Source organism: Salminus brasiliensis, chromosome 10 (genome assembly GCF_030463535.1).
Source record: "Salminus brasiliensis chromosome 10, fSalBra1.hap2, whole genome shotgun sequence".
Lineage (NCBI taxonomy): Eukaryota > Metazoa > Chordata > Actinopteri > Characiformes > Bryconidae > Salminus > Salminus brasiliensis.
This window is the reverse complement of record NC_132887.1, coordinates 4210380-4227382: the sequence shown is the minus strand read 5'-3', so window position 1 is coordinate 4227382 and position 17003 is coordinate 4210380. Positions and strand designations below refer to the sequence as shown.

The 17003-nt window shown below is 41.5% G+C and overlaps 1 protein-coding gene across 2 annotated transcripts; it reads right to left on the bottom strand.

Moving 5' to 3' along the window:
• Positions 1-422: 422 nt before the first annotated feature.
• Positions 423-16776, bottom strand: ak7b (adenylate kinase 7b). Of its 2 annotated transcripts, none has more exons than XM_072690253.1 (18): positions 16680-16776; positions 15049-15228; positions 13697-13817; positions 13503-13597; positions 13290-13400; positions 13092-13175; positions 11551-11639; positions 11369-11459; positions 11209-11286; positions 9292-9441; positions 9041-9169; positions 7722-7827; positions 5944-6072; positions 5766-5831; positions 3424-3621; positions 2358-2578; positions 1000-1158; positions 423-857 (listed from the first exon to the last, which is right to left on the bottom strand). In XM_072690253.1, the coding sequence occupies exons 1-18, from the start codon at positions 16764-16766 to the stop codon at positions 819-821; spliced, it is 2133 nt and encodes a 710-aa protein (XP_072546354.1). In that variant the 5' UTR covers positions 16767-16776; the 3' UTR covers positions 423-818. The 2 variants fall into 2 exon arrangements, with proteins under 2 accessions (XP_072546354.1, XP_072546355.1); XM_072690254.1 differs by having other exon boundaries at positions 13709-13817.
• Between the last annotated feature and the right edge of the window lie 227 nt (positions 16777-17003).

The following is a 17003-nucleotide window of genomic DNA, read 5'->3' as shown; positions in this document are numbered from 1 at the left end:
CCCTGCCTGACAGGTTGGCTGAATGATCTTTTTGTTTTGCTATAGATCCTGGAGGAACCCTACTTGACTTCCTTTCGAAAGGTGCGGGTCTGCTCCACTTCACTCCCTCCGCACCGCATTCTCCCGCAAGGACTTTTCGACTCTCTTTTTTTTTTTTTTCAACCAGTTACACAAGAATCGGCGAAGGCCAACTTTCTGTCACGACAAATGAAAGCATATAGGGTCAGAAACAATAAGCCCATTTAAGTGCTGACTCTGGATAATGAAAGAGATTTCTAAAGACACTTCAGCTGTCGTTAGCACATTCAGCCCCGTGCAATAATCATGTCTTGAAACAATGGACTGAATGAACTGCAGTAGTTGCAGAAATGGAATAATTTTGTTTACCAGTGTAATTAATTATGTGCACTCTGAGTCGTGTATGAAAATACGATAGAGCCATTTAATTATCTGCCATTTGTAACATTTATCCTTTGAAAGCACAGGGCAAATCAAAACAATTACCGCATGACATGTCTACTTTTCTAGTTACAAAGCACTCCCAACTACATTATATTAATGAACTTTTAATTAGCAGCTGGCTTTTATTGTGCCTCCGAAGCTTTTAAAAACGCACAGGTACACAAACAACAAGGTCAGAACTGAGAAACTTCACAATCAGTTTTCGCTGAATATAATGAACCTGCGATCGGAGTACTAAAATCTATTATCTGTCCGTGACAGAATGTCTTTTATATCCCACTGTAAGACTTTAATAAACATCTCAAAGGAACATGAACAGTATTGAGACTCATCTTTTATGCAGATGTGCCGGCGTTTTACTCGGCTTGCGGATTGTTTTTCAGGAGATATTCAGCCTGAAACATAAAAGATAATGAGATTTTTTTAGTGTGTGAAAGGAAGATACACTTTTACGATCAATTCATAGAGGTTATTCATTCCGCCTGAATCCCGAACACACTGCAACGACGATGAGGCGACGGATACAGAAAAACGTACCAGAAAGTCCACTGGGTCGTCGGGGCGGATCCTGCAGCATTCGATGAGGCCCTGGGTCAGGGTGGGCATCACATCCCTCATCAGGTAGTGTCTCATAGGAATCGACTGAGCCTCCAGCAGCTCATCCTCCTGCCTCTTCACCTCCTCCAGATGCCGGTTCTGAGAACACACACAGTCACACAGTCAGGGCAGATGAACAGGATGTTCTGGGAAGAGTTTCTGCTGAGATGGTTTGGGATTGAATTTGAGTTTTAAACATATTTTGGGAACCAGTCAAGAGTGCGAGTGGTGGGAGCTGGCTGGGTAAACTTCGGTAAGGATACGTACAATCCGGATGATGGCTAATCAGATGCTGTGAAGAAGTGATGGAAAATCCTGCCAGAACTTTCTTCACATTGGAAACAACCACTTTTGGTCTCATAAAGACCCAGTTTTGCAATAGAGATGTGAGTTTTATATGTATGGCATCTGCTGCATTGTATATATTGACAGTTAAACCTTCAGTATATACAGTTTGTGCTCAGGGTATTATTTAAGTAGGTCTTGTAGATATTCTGGTGGCAGGTTCTTTTTAAATGCTTGAAGAACCTACTCTAGTCCTGACCTCACTAATGCTCTTTTCACTGGAGGCAATCAAATCCTCACAGCAATGCTCCTCCAAAAACTAGTAGAAAGCCTTCTTCTCTGGACAGTAGTAACAGTTACTCCAACAAAAGCAGGATCAGCTCTTTTTAGTGCTCTTGATTTCTGCAGAAACAATGAATGAGCTGGTGTCCCAATACTTTTGTCCATTTGGTGTTTCAATGGGTGCAACCTAAAGTAGCTGAATGCATTAATCAGAAGAAGTGTCCACACACATTTGATCATTTTGGGCCAGATTTTAGCTATCTTTAGGCGAGCCGTCAACCGTGCAACTTGATTTAGGGCGTGTCGATGTGTCTTTGCTATGATAACGGTGGGAAAAGTATTCCTTGCGTCACTCGAAGCTCGCATAAGGCATGTACTGAGTCTCTTAATTAATCATGGGTGTGTTTTTTTGGGCATAACGTGCAGTAAACCAATCAGCATGTCTCTTGCCGTTCCCTTTAAGAGCCAGGTGTGATTTGGTGGATTGCTATTTGGGGGGTGTACGAGTGTCCGGCTGCACGCGCCTGTGTTGACAATTCACTGGCAAGATAGCAACGAACGTCTCACTGTTGACGTCTGCCTAGGCTGTTTTCAGTCAGTGGAGCTCCTGTGTTTTTTTAGGTGGGTAACTGCTGTGATGATATATATATATATATATATAGATAGATAGATAGATAGATAGATAGATATAGGAGATATAGGAAGCAGGCTACTGCACTCCCTTTCCTTACCCATTCCTCCCAGCTTTGAGTCCTCTGAGCAGCCTCCTCTGCCTCCCTGCGCTCCATCTCGGCCTGCTGGGCAGCTTGCTCCCTGAGCCTGATGTCCGCCTGCCTCCGCTCTTCCAGCTCCACCTCCTCTGAGCTTGGGCCGTAGTTCCTCGGCTGACCCACAGACTTAATGACCTTCTCCATCACCATAAGATAGTCCAGGTCATCACTACTCGTGATCTCTATCATGGAACAAAAATATACAGACACTCGTAGAGCACAGAGCCCAACCTGAGATGGGTTTTAAAGGGACATTTCACCATTGCAGCCAGTTCCTCACGTTGGTTTCGGCTGAATGAGACATGAATTGCATGTGCTTGAAATAAAGCTCATGGGTTATGTATAATAAGAGTTTAGTACATGAAACTGACAAACTGTGAACCTTGAACAACCAAAACCGAAAAAAGCTGTAAAAACAGGCCAAATCCAAAACCCCAAAACTGTTAAATTGAAAATAAACCCCACCAGGCAAAACCCTTAACGGTTGGAAGGAAGCTAGGTTAAAAAGGCTAAAAGCTAATACAAGGCCATCCAAAGAAGAGAGGAAGGCCGAACTACAGATAGGGAAACCACATGGAAAGCAGGTAAGGTTAGCAGGTGCTAGGCTACTAACACTAACTCAGCCGACTGGCCATAATCTCAACTACCTAACTAAACAATGCGCCAAGAGGACACTGAGAGGACAGAAACACTACCCAGTAAGACTTTGAAGTAAGCAATGTTCTTCTAGGTTACGCTAGGCTCGACCATGCCAAGGAGCTACCGTGAGTCATCACAATGCCATAGCATCCAATAAAAAGCTTATAATTGTTTTGTTTTTTTATAGGCAAACCATCTGTAAACGCATGTTTTATACAGAGGCAAAATAACAGGGTGGTAAAATAGGCTTGTAAAACCACATCTGGGTATTTTTTTGCCCTAAACAAAGTCACACAGTTAAACTCAAAATATTCAATAAATGCATTCCACAGCACCTTTCATATTATTCCGAGTTAATGACTTAGTAAACAGCATCTTTGAGGCCTACCTATGTGCTCTGCTTGAATCTCCAGCTCATCAAAGAAGTTGAGAACAGTTTCGTCCTCTGAATTGTTCTCTCTGAAGCTGGCCAGGCGACGCAGGAACTTCTCCTGAGAGTAGGACGTCCCCTCCACGACGCTCTCAGGCAGGTTCAACACTCGCTTCTTCAGAAACGTATCAGTGGCGTCCAGAGAGAAGACAAACTCTACACACACACACATGATTTTGCAGGGTCAGGGTCAGTATATGGCACATGTCATGCCTGCCTCTGTTTTGTGTCACCATGTGCTCTCAAGCACATGGCTCTGTTTGTGTCTTGTCGGGGCCTAGCCCCTCCTGTTCATTGGTGTTACCACCTGTGCCTGTTCTGTAGCCACGCCCCCTTGTCTGGTCTTGTACGTGATCATGTCGGTATGTGTTCATGGCAGTTTACGGTGTTTTAGCTTGGCCTGTTTTGTGCTATTCAGTGTATGTTTGGTTTCTCTGTTAGCTCCCTTGTTTGTATCTCTGTGTTGTAATAAACCCCTACATTTACGTGTGCCTCTGCCTCCAAGCTCCACACACCGTTACCACCGCAACTGGATTCTGGATTATTTCCCTTTCTTTTATTTAGTTGAATTTCTTTAACTATTTTTATGTTCTTATGTTTTATTTTCTTTTTATTTCATGTATTTATTTAAATTATTTTAAAATGCAGATCTGTAAGGCCGGCATCAATGGGCGAATCATTGTGAACACAGCACCCAAACTGTGACGAACAGTTCTTACATTTACGTTTACACATTTAGTAGAAGCATTTATCCAGAGTGGCTTATGTGTTTAGTAGTTCACTCAGATTATTAAAAGCGTCAACAGATGCTGAATTCAAGTTGCTTTTGAGATCCGACTCTGATCCGAAATGAGGCGCATAAAGGCTAATACAAACATTTTTTTAGAGACGAAAAATTTGGGTCCAGAAGGTTCCAAATCCGTCCCAGGACATCTTGGACCTGAATCTCTACATTTTACAGGCAATATACAATGCCTAGAACCTGAATGTAGAGATTACTAAACTATGTTACTAAACTATGTTACTAAACTATGCACGAAAGAAGAGCGTCCAGACTTTTTTCTGTCCTGCACCGAAGTGGTGGAACGAGCTTCCCCTGGGAGTCCAACGCTCGCTGTCTTCAAACCCAGACTGAAGACCCTCCTCTTCTGAGAGTACTTGGGCTAAGAGTAGAGTATTTTGGTCTCCTTACTGACTTGTGTTTAGTGTCTTAGTTTATAGGCATTTTTTAGTCTATTTAAACTAGCTGAGGTTATTCTTGAGTAAATAGAGAAGCACTGGATAAGAGCATCTGCTAAATGCTGTGAATGTAAATTTAAATGTAATGCACAAACCTGTGAGACAGAATGAAAGTAATAAGTAGGATACATGTAATAAGAGCTTTAATAGATGTAATATTAATACTCTATTAAAGCCCCTGGAAACACATTCTGATATGCAGAATTATTGAATAACACTAAACCTGGGTGTTCAGTGAAGTGTTCAGTAAAGAAAACACAGAAATCTGATAAAACACTCCTCTGAGCACAGTCTGAGGTCGCCCCCAGTATTCTAATAAATGTGCATCACTGACAGCCCTCTATCACAGCCCAACAAAATTTTATAACATTACCATGGCAACAAGTTGTGTATTTTCGCTTTTTCGCTTCTGATCTTTAAGGTTTACTGAGGTTCTGAAATCTGGAACCAAGTTACCAGCTCATACATAGATACAAGCTCGAGCCGTGACTGTGGGGAGCTCTCAGCCTCTCCGCTTTGGGCAACCGGCTACACACTATGCCGGTAGGAACGGGTGCAGATGGATGATTGGCAGTGGATCTCCCTGGTTACGGTGTTACATCAGGACCATAAGCCTGTCCCAGCAGTGAAGCGGAGGCGTTGGGTGCCGGACAATAGGGACGACAGGGCACATGAAGCAGCCACTCCCCAAGTCATGGCTCGAAATTTAGCTTGCCAGGTTTAGCCTTAGCTTTAGCTCTCCAGGTTGCTCAGAATCAAAGAGCAATGCTAGCCTTGTGATTGGTCAGAGGTATGCTGATGTAAACCTGACCCACTTTTAGGACCGCCCCTTCCACATGGAGAGGAGAGCAACACTGGTGAAATACAGCAGATGTTTATGAGTCTTTAGGAAGATGTTCATAAGTTGTACATTTACACTGGGGGTCCTGAGGAGCCAGATTCACCTCATCGGAAAGAATTTAGGTTCCCAGGGGCTTTAGGTGCCCTTGAATGAAGTGAATCTGGTTCCTCAGGTATTAAATAGCAGCAATTAACCAAACCCTGACAAACAATCTGCAGACCTGGTATGATTTTCTTGTTGTGTGGTGGGATTTCTGACCGTGTGTCGGTCAACTCGTCCTCTTCAGCTGCAAAGCGTAATAAACATTATTACAACCAATATAGCGACCACTTTAATTATTATTATGAATGAATCAATAAATACAATATAAAAAAAAATAATAAATGACTTCTCCCCACCAGTAAACAGCTCTTTAGCCTGCTCATATGTCTTCGGAAAACCGTCCAACACAAAGCCTTGATTTCTACATGGTTTGGACTTCAGCTTGTCCTTCATGATTCGGATAATATACTGGTCATCCAAGCGACCTGAATAAGGGCGAGATACACAGTTAGTAAAGCTGAAAGTAAGTCTTGGTTGGTGTTTCAGCAGATTCCAGTTCATGAGATGCTGTAACTGCTTTTAACTTTAGTTTACTTTCTCCTTCGTCGCTGTAGACCAGTAATGAGCTTCTCCTCGTCTGGTCCTGCGTGGGTTCTCCTTAGGGTTTCACCTGTGTTCGCTAAGCTGCAGTAATGACCTCATATCTCAAATCTCAGAGCCAGGTCTTGTTGTTCACTCTTTCCTCCACTCCCACTGGTAGACCTGGCGAAATCCCTCACTCATGTCTGAATGCAGGGAGTGAGTATTCACAGGCCCTTACACTCAATTGTATGCCTCTCAGTTAAGTGTTATCAAGTGCAGATGACACTCCCAAACCACAAACCCCACAATTCTCTGCAAATGAACTGTTTCATTAGCACCTCTCACTGTTTTCCGAACAGACACTTCATTATTTGTGAGATTTGTGACAGCCCTGTGTCTATTTCACCAGCCAGGATCAGTCTGAATAAACAGAGCCATGGAGAGCACAGTCAGGTGTGTGCTAAAGGACTCGCTGGAAAACAAAGACAGGCTTAATGACCAGAAGTGATGCCAGAGCAGGAGTTTTGACGAGGGGGATGCAGCATATTCAGCTTATGCATAGACAGACAGACAGACAGACCTGAATTTCACTCTGCCCATATGACTTATGAAGGATGAAGAATGATAAAATACAAACTGGAAGAAGATTCAAGTTATATATATATATATATATATATATATATATATATATATATATATATATATATATATATAAAACGTATTTACTTATTTACATGTTTACCTGAGGGCAGCGAGCCCGGCTGAGTGGTTCTTAGCAGCCAGGCTCAGCTGAGTAAACTGGGCTCAGCCCAGCTTGTCCAACCATGTCTGTGTGGAAAAGCCACCAGAACACTAAACCTCTGTCTTCAGAACCGTTCGGCCTTTGTCTAGTCCCTGAGAACAAGTACTGCCAATAGAATAGGACTCTCTGGAGCAGATAAACATTATGAACCTATTGGCACCATGCTGCCTAATGCCAGGCGTGGGCTAGAGGAGGGGTATAAAGCCCCCCAGCATTGAGCTGTGGAGCAGTGGAAGAACTGTGCTCTCTAAAATGATGAAATGATGAAGCTCCATCCAATCTTTTTGGGATGAGTTGGGGAATTCTCACAGCAATGCTGCTCCAAAATATAACAGAAAGCCTTCTTTCCTGGACAGTAGAGACGGTTACTCCAACAAAGGCAGGATCAACTCTTTTGGACCTTTGATATCATCCCAACACTTTTGTCCATATACATATAGAGAGACAGACAGTTATTGTACAGTTAATAAACAGGTGAACATATAAATCAATGGATGAAAGGACGGAAGGATGGAGAGATGGACAGACAGTTGCAAAAAACACAATATTGACTTAAACTTAAAAAAAACCCAGCCAAACCAGAAAAACAGCAGGGGCTTCTGTAACTGACAGCCAATCATGACAGCACTGGAAGCAGTGATCTTCCTCAGATACCGTCAACAGCACTTAAACTACATCTCAGCAGGCTCACGCTGTCCATGTAAACAGAACAGAAATAGAGTATTAACTTGAAGCATATTTCTTTATTACCTCCATTCTGTTCCATATTCTCTTTGAGGGTCTCCAGAAACTCCTGCGCTCCACCTGATGATTCATCGCCTTCGTTGTCTCCCTCATCCGGACGGACACCTGCCTCCTGCGGTACAGAAAATACAAACCTAATCTCAACACAACCATCAACAAAACATGCAGACATCATTATTTTTAGCCGTTGCGTCACTCAAGTGTCAAGAGTAAAGCCCATTAAGCCTGGACCAGACATCATTTAGTGTCTCATTATTGAATAATATGACAGCGTGACAATATTTAATAACTTTTTGACAGTAATGAATGCACAGTAATGAATGCACAAACCTTCAGCACCTAATCACAGCTTTTACTGTGTGAAGCTCCAGATCCCATCAGAACAGATAAAGCAGGTGAACATAAAAACAAGAGCTTCTCATTCTGAAGAAAGTAGTGAGATCTTGTCAGTGAGCTAGTCTGAAGAACAGAGCTTGGTTCCTCCAGGGTTCTCCTGGACACCCCCCAGTCCAGCCAGCACAGCGTGGAGGATGTGTTCAACTCCATCATCATCATCAGCAGCAGCAGCAGCTCACCTGATTTACCATCATTAAGCCCTGATTTACCACCAAACCAGGTGTTGATCTGAGGAGAACTCTAAATAACACTAGACTCCATGAGGAGAACTTTGGAGATGTTCTAATAGTAATAGTAGTGTTTTAAACCATTATAAATTATACAAAAATTATTGGGACACCTGCTCATTCATTGCTTCTTCCAAAATCAAGGGTATTAAAAAAGAGCCGGAGTCAAAGAGAGCACAAATGTCCTTGGGTTGATGGCACTTCCTCTCCACATCACTCCTAGTGTGATGTTGGTCAGCACAGATGTTGTTAGCTGTTGCATCCTTCAGGATGTTGGATGATCACGAACCCACCTAATCCCAAAAATACTGGATGGAGCACCACCATCATTCCAGAGAACACAGTTCTTCCACTGCTCCACAGTTCAATGCTGGGTGCCTTCATGCTCCTCTAGCCCAGTTTCTCAACCCTGGTCCTGAGGCATCATGCCCTACACATTCAGCTCATTAACAAGCCCACCTGCAGGGGGTGTGTTGAAGTAGAGTGTCTCCAGGACCAGGGTTGAGAAACACTGCTCTAGCCCATCTGCACATCTGCGTCAGCAATAAGTACAACTTTAAGTTGCAGAATGAATTCTTTAGAGGAGGTGTCCATATATATATGACAAATGATTAAGGCAGAGGAGGGGAAGTACAGTGTGTGACATTGGCAACCAGAGTGTGAGTAAATGTGAGTGTTAAGTGTGTTGGATTAAACTCATACAAGGTTAGCGAGCGTCTCTGCGATGGTCTCTTGAATTCGGACATGGTGCAGTTTGTAATGCTTGCATATCTTTTCAGCTACGGTGCTTTTCCCAACAGCAGGAGGCCCGAGAAGGCAGATGCGGAGGGGCTGAAAAAACAGAAAACCTATCTGTTAGTGTGAACGAGCATCACTAGCTGCACATAAACAGACTGGTATTAATGTGGAATAAGTTTACAACCATTATGAGACCATCTCAGACCTTCACCTACCAGCAGTCCTCTCGAAAGCCTGTACTCCTCAGTGACTCGTTCAATGTTTTCAACAATGCCAGTCTCAGAAACCCAGTGGATATTAAAATTCTCTTTCAGAAAACCTGCTTCCATTCGAAGGTTGACAAACAAGCAATCAATATCTCCCTGCTGAGAAAAAAAAGGAAAATCATGCCAGTCTTAAACAGCCAATAGCTGTGAGTCAATATCCAAAGGCCTGCAGGACTGTACATACAGAAACCTCACAGGTAAGAACAGGAAAATGAGCAGCTTTCACTGTGATAAATATTCCAGGGCTCAGAAACAGAGTGACAAAATCGATGGTTTCCTTTTAAGCAGAACTGATATTTGAATGGTCTTTTGTTCCAAACGCAACAAAATAGCCGATCTGGAAAGCCATTAGATCCAGTAGTTGTGGCTGTACTGATGAGGATATATCCTCACGCTAGGCTTGGACGGTGTTACGGGAATACCGTATACCACCGTATTTAAAAACGACATGTCTGATGTGTCACATTTCTGTTCTGAGCTCTATCTAGTACATGGCCAAAATAAACTGATTCCCCCATGAGCATTTAAAAGAGCCTACAGGTTGGGGGCGCTGTGGGGGCTCACTGATTGATTGATGTCGCACGCTGAAAACAGGTGGGGAAAAAAAAACAAGCCCACCGTAGTTGCGTGTTGAGCGATGCTGAGTTCGACTGAAGGCCGAGCAAGTAAACCTGGATGAGTCAGTCTAGTAAATAAGCCTGAAACCTGTGGAAAACACTCCTGAGACCATCCCCTCGACTCTGTGCTCTCAGATATGAGGCTTTATCCTCTAAACATTTGCACATATCCATATCTATCCTCTAAACTCTTTATTATATGCATATTATTTATATATGTACATTTTTGAAGTTTTTCTCAATTCTTTTTCTCTTTGTCCTAAATTGATTTTATTTTATAGAGTGTTTATGTATAGATTGTTTATTTTACATAGTGTTTATTTATAGATTGTTTATTTTACAGTGTTTATTTACAGTGTTTATTTATAGATTGTTTATTTTACAGTGTTTATTTATAGATGGTTTATTTTACATAGTGTTTATTTTAGTGTTTAAAGATTGTTTATTTTATAGAGTGTTTATTTATAGATTGTTTATTTTACATAGTGTTTATTTATAGATTGTTTATTTTACATAGTGTTTATTTATAGATTGTTTATTTTACATAGTGTTTATTTATAGATGGTTTATTTTACATAGTGTTTATTTTAGTGTTTAAAGATTGTTTATTTTATAGAGTGTTTATTTATATATGTTTATTTTACAGAGTGTTTATTTATAGTGTTTATTTATAGATTGTTTATTTATAGATTGTTTATTTCACATAGTGTTTATTTATAGATTGTTTATTTTAGAGTGTTTTTATTTTTTTAGTGTTTTTTTAATGTTTATAGATTGTTTATCTTATAGTGTTTCTTTAATAGTGTTTATTTATTTTACATAGAGTTTATTTTACAGTGTTTATGTATAGAGTGTTTATTTTACAGTGTTTTATAGTGTTTATTTTAGTGTTAATAGATTGTTTATTTTATAGTGTTTATTTATAGAGTGTGTTTATTTTACAGAGTGTTTATTTATACGGTTATTTAACGGTTGCAGCTGTAACAACTGTAATTCCCCTCCTGGGATTAATAAAGTATTTCTGATTCTGATTCTGAAACCGGTCTGATTCGAGCTTCAGTTAGCTGGAACACTGCCTGCGCTGTGGGGTGTCTAGGCTTCTCTAAGCCTAGATAGCCGGCCGAGTCCAAACCCAGCGGAACCGGTCTCAACCAACATAATTAGTTGTTTTGGCTGCCATCGTCTTAGCTGTGATTTTTTCTTCGGAGCACGTTTGAGCTCTTGCTAGAATTAGATTTATCTCACTTACTGCCAGGTCCTCTGTGAGATATATGTCCTCTGATGGAACCTTTTGTGTTTTTCCAGAGCCAAGAGTATTTGCTACTGCCTGTCACAAAAAGAGGAAAAGACTACATTAAAAAGGAAAGCCAAAAAATATGTCTATATATTTTCTGATTAGAGAAACTTACCCTGACAATCTCCTCCATGGTATTTTTTGAATCATCTACAGCAAGAAAGTACTGTGGCGTGGGAATACGGTCAATTACATTCTGGACAATCCTTTAAAAAAATAACAGAAAAAAATGTTTAGTGTATGATAAAAAAATAAACATATGACCAATGTTTGATAAGGGTCCAAACACACACTGACCTCGCCAGATCACTGACGTGAATAGTAGGAACTATATTGGAACCCTCTCCAAACACAGGCACTCCTGCAGCCTCTCCCAGCCAGGATGTCTAAAGAGAGCAAAGACAGAAACGTACAACAATCAGACAGACAGTTCATCTGTTAATCTTTGAAATATGATGAAATATTGTATAAAACAGTAATAAATACTTTAGCCAATAGTTCTGTGATCTAATTTTGGGATCCACAAGTAATTACTGTATATAAAATATTGATTAATATGGGATGTTATTCTAACTTTTAACCCTAGTGTAGAAACACAAGACAACCATATTCACCATTTGTGTGTAACACACACATACACACACACACTAGTGATCAAACACACACAGTGACAGTAAGCACATGTGCCCGGGGAGCAGAGAGGGTGCAGGGCCTTGCTCAAGGGCCCAACAGTGCCTGCTTGCAGAGCCTGGATATTGAACCAACAACCCTATCATCAATATAGATAGATAGATAGATAGATAGATAGATAGATAGACACTATGTGTACAAAAGTATTCGGACGCCTGCTCATTCATTGTTTCTTCCAAATTCAAGGACATTGAAAAAGAGTTGAATGCTGTGTGTGGGCATTTCTATCTATCTGTCTGTCTGTCTATCTATATATCTATATATGTCTGTCTGTCTATCTATACTCCATGGTAGAGGAGATTGTTTCTCCCAACAGCGATCTCACTGTACAACGCCTCGTCACTGTGCCGGGACATTATTGTGCACTGAGTGTACTAATAGAACAGTCCCGCTGTTTCTCAATCGGACACTATTCTGTTCATCACTATGTACTGCCACACAGCTCTGTCATCTGCACTGCCACTTTAAAACTCTATTGTTTATCACTTATACTGTACTTATACTTATACTGTATCTATCTATCTATCTATCTATCTATCTATCTATCTATCTATCTATCTGTCTATCTATCTGTCTATCTATCTATCTATCTATCTATCTATCTGTCTATCTATCTATCTATCTGTCTATCTATCTATCTATCTATCTATCTATATATCTATCTATCTATCTATCTATCTGTCTATATATATATCTGTATATCTGTCTATCTATCTATATATCTATCTATCTATCTATCTATCTATCTGTCTATCTATCTATCTATCTATCTATCTATCTATATATCTATCTATCTATCTATCTATCTGTCTATATATATCTGTATATCTGTCTATCTGTATATCTATCTATCTATATATCTATCTATCTGTCTATCTGTCTATATCTATCTATCTATCTATCTATCTATCTTTCTATATATATCTGTATATCTGTCTATCTGTATATCTATCTATCTGTATATCTATCTATCTATATATCTATCTATCTGTCTATCTGTCTATATCTATCTATCTATCTATCTATCTATCTATCTATCTACCTACATAGCTTGCCTAATAGACAGATTATTGACTGAACATGATTATTGATTATAATAGCTACATGCTAATATAGTGCAAAAGTGCAAGGTACTTTCCTCCATTTACCTTGAAAAACAAATGAAAGACGTGCTCCTCTAATCCATACTGTAGTCCTGAGGCAACAACATACGTGGAGAACTGGGACCGGTTCTGAAATTCATGATAAATATTAGAAGGAATCCATTAACAGCACTGGGGCAGAACGGTTTTACTGCATTAAAGATTCAGCAAGAACAAGTGTGCAACCACTCAGACAGAGCTCACCGTTTTCCCCAGCTTAACCACAAGCTTCTCCAAAGCGATGTGAGCCTGAAAGTTGGGATGTGCTTTCCTTCTCCTGTAGTCTTCTTCTGTGAAGGGAATCTCTGGATCCTCCTACAGTGAAGAGGAAACACACGCTGTGAGGTGTGCGGGCACTTTCTGACTGTGTGATTGACAGAGAAACTACAGGGATTCAGGAGCCAGCTCAGTTCTTACTGGATCAACAGGCTTACTCAGAGCCCAGGTCATAACCGTGGAGATCAGGATGAACATCTTCGGGCCAGGAAACGCATCTATTTCGTTGTGGAGCGCTGTGAACGAGCAGAGGCGTTAAATCCTCTCTTTTTAAAAATCATTTCAGAAAAAAATTCAGAAAACCACTGAAACCATCAACACAGTGAAGAACACACTGGCAGAGGTACCTGAGACTGCCCATGAAGCCTCCATTATCTGATCCGCATGTTCGGATATGTTGTAAATGATGACATCAGACTCCATCAGGTGATGGAGAAGCTCTGCCTGTGTCAGGTTCTGAGAAAATAAAAGAAAATATAGTATATAAATATTATTATATAAATATTATAATGAAAAGACGTTGAAATGCAAGAAAAGAAAATTACATAAAAAAATACTAGAATACTATGGAATACTAAACTGAGACCAATAGCCAATATTATTAAAAATGAAAATAAATAATTAATAAATAAAAATAAATCTGACACACAATAAGGAGTTAATGTGTACATGTATGGGAATTAAGTGCTTTTATTACTGTATTTATTGTTTGTGTGATCTTTATAATAACAACAACAATAATAATAATAATATAATAATAATAATAATAATAATAATAATAATAACAATAATAATAAATTAAATAATTAAAAAATACTACTAATATGTGGCTAAATATATTGGGCAAGACAGCCATTGTCACCATAACTGTGTTGGACACAGATGAAATTTCGCCCCAGCCTTTAACTCATCCATGCAATAAACACACACACACACACACACACACTAGTCATCAAACACACACATAGTGACAGTGAGCACACATGCCTGGAGTGGTGGGCAGCCATTGCTGCGGTGCCCGGTTAGCAGAGAGGGTGAAGAACCTTGCCCAAGGGCCCAACAGTGTCAGGGACCCTGTCTTTAAGAGCCTGGTGCTCTAACCGCTAAACCACTGCCCCAAACAAAAGCACTTAACAGCGGGGATCAAACCGGCAGCGACTAATTACATAATTACATTAATTTTGATTGTAAAGACCTGATTTTAGGAGATTAGGCAGTGTTGGTTTGACTCCAGAAGAGGTATCAGTCAGGATCCTCGTGGGCAGATAAGCATGAGCCTATTGGCACCATGCTGCCTAATGCCAGGCGTGGGCTAGTAGAGGGGTTTAAAGCCCCCCCCCAGCATTGAGCAGTGGAGCAGTGGAGGAACAGTGTTCTCTGGAATGATGGATGGTGGTGTTGGGTAGTTGGGGATGAGGTGGGGTGGTGCTCATTATCCAACATCCTGACCTCGCAAAATGCAGGATAAAACTTTTTAATATATTTTGAAAACAATAATTAAGCAGGCGTCCCCATACTTTTGTCCAAACAGTGTTAATGGGCGAGGCAACTGTTACGGTTAGGGATGAGCCACACCGGTTAGGTAAGATCACACACTGCTGCCTGCTTCCGCTTCTCTCTTTAGAGATCTGTTTCTGAAAGAAATGGGAAGGTCAGGAACGCTCGGTCACTCCCTTTCTTTACTCACGTGATATTCTGCCGCCGCAAAGCTGCATTTCTGCTCCTCTGCTTTGCCGGAAGTAGTTCCAACTACCTGGAAAGTTCCTTTATTAGCTCTGTTTGCTTGGTCATCCTGCACTCTGTCCTGCTCGTCCTTCTCAGAGTCGGGATCTGCAAGAGATGCTCCCACATCACACGAGTCCAAATACTGTGAGGAGAGAGCACAGTGGATCAAGGTTACCATGGAAATGATAAGACAAGGTAGTTGCATTAGAAAGTATTAGCATCCTAAAAATGGCCAGCTTCAGCTGCTTGAGCTGGTTGACCAGGTTGACCAGTATATGGTATCCATTCATTTGCGTTTGATGGTTTAGCTGGTCTACCAACATCTCCAACCTGTGACCAAAACAGTCAAGCCTTATGACCAGCACTACCAGCTTGGTCATGTTGGTTATGTTGGTAGACCAGCACGTCTGGTCATATACTGGTCAAGAGCTAAGTTGGCCAACCAGTTTAACCAGCTGTCTTACAAGCATATGGTATATTTTCACCTAGATGACCAGCTTGACCAAAGATGGAATTTGGCTTCCGCATTTAACCTATCTGTGCAGTGAAAACACACACACACACACTACTGATCCAACACACACAGTGACTGTGAGCACATGTGGCAATAGTACCGTTAAGCTGGTCCCACTGGTTGACTAGTTTGATCAAGCTGGTCATAGTACCGTCAAGCTGGTCATAGTACGGTCAAGCTGGTCCTACTGGTTGACTAGTTTGATCAAGCTGGTCATAGTACCGTCAAGCTGGTCCTACTGGTTGACTAGTTTGATCAAGCTGGTCATAGTACCGTCAAGCTGGTCATAGTACCGTCAAGCTGGTCCTACTGGTTGACTCGTTTGGTTAAGCTGGCCATAGTGGTCATACTACATAGCTACTGGTCACAGTACCGTCAAGCTGGTCCTACTGGTTGACTCGTTTGGTTCAGCTGGTCATAGTGGTCATAATACAGTCAAACTGGTCCTGCTGGTTGACTAGTTTGGTCAAGCTGGTCACAGTACCGTCAAGCTGGTCCTACTGGTTGACTCGTTTGGTTAAGCTGGTCCCATTGTTTGACTCGTTTGGTCAAGCTGGCCATAGTGGTCATACTACATAGCTACTGGTCACAGTACCGTCAAGCTGGTCCTACTGGTTGACTCGTTTGGTCAAGCTGGTCCCATTGGTTGACTAATTTGGTCAAGCTGGTCCTACTGGTTGACTCGTTTGGTCAAGCTGGTCCTACTGGTTGACCCGTTTGGTCAAGCTGGTCCCATTGGTTGACTCGTTTGGTCAAGCTGGTCCTACTGGTTGACCCGTTTGGTCAAGCTGGTCATAGTGGTTGCTAGTTGGTAGCTGGTAGCCCAGCTGGTCCATCAAACACAATGAAAACCAAAGGCTATGCTGGTCAAAAGCTTTAGCTTGATAGCTAAAGTGGTCAACCAGCTTAACCAGCTTTCTGACCAGCACAGGGGATGGTCTCAGCTGAACGGTCAGCTTTCCACCCCCCCTGACCCTCTGACCCAGCAGCAGGAGTGGAGGTGAAGCGTTCACTGGTTTCAGGATCTACACTAGAAGCTCGTTTGGGGTAAAACTGGACATCCCGGGGGGGGAGCTCACCTTCGCGATGTGTTTGGAGGAGTAGGTGTGGATGTTATTGAGGAAGACGCGGGGACAGGGTCCGAGTGTCTGCGCTGCTCCGGCCATCCTGTGTTGATGCTCCGTTGCCCGGTAACGGCTCTGCGGTCACGTGGGGGCTAGGGGGCGCTGTTGCACTACTGCACTCCTGCTACCATCTGCACTGACGATTAACCAGAGCACACCATACAGTACCCACCAGGAGAGGTAGCTGAGTAAGAGTACTCAAGTAATTACTTTAAATTACAACACACAGCAAATTACATTAGCTAATTACATTTCACACACACACACACACACACACAC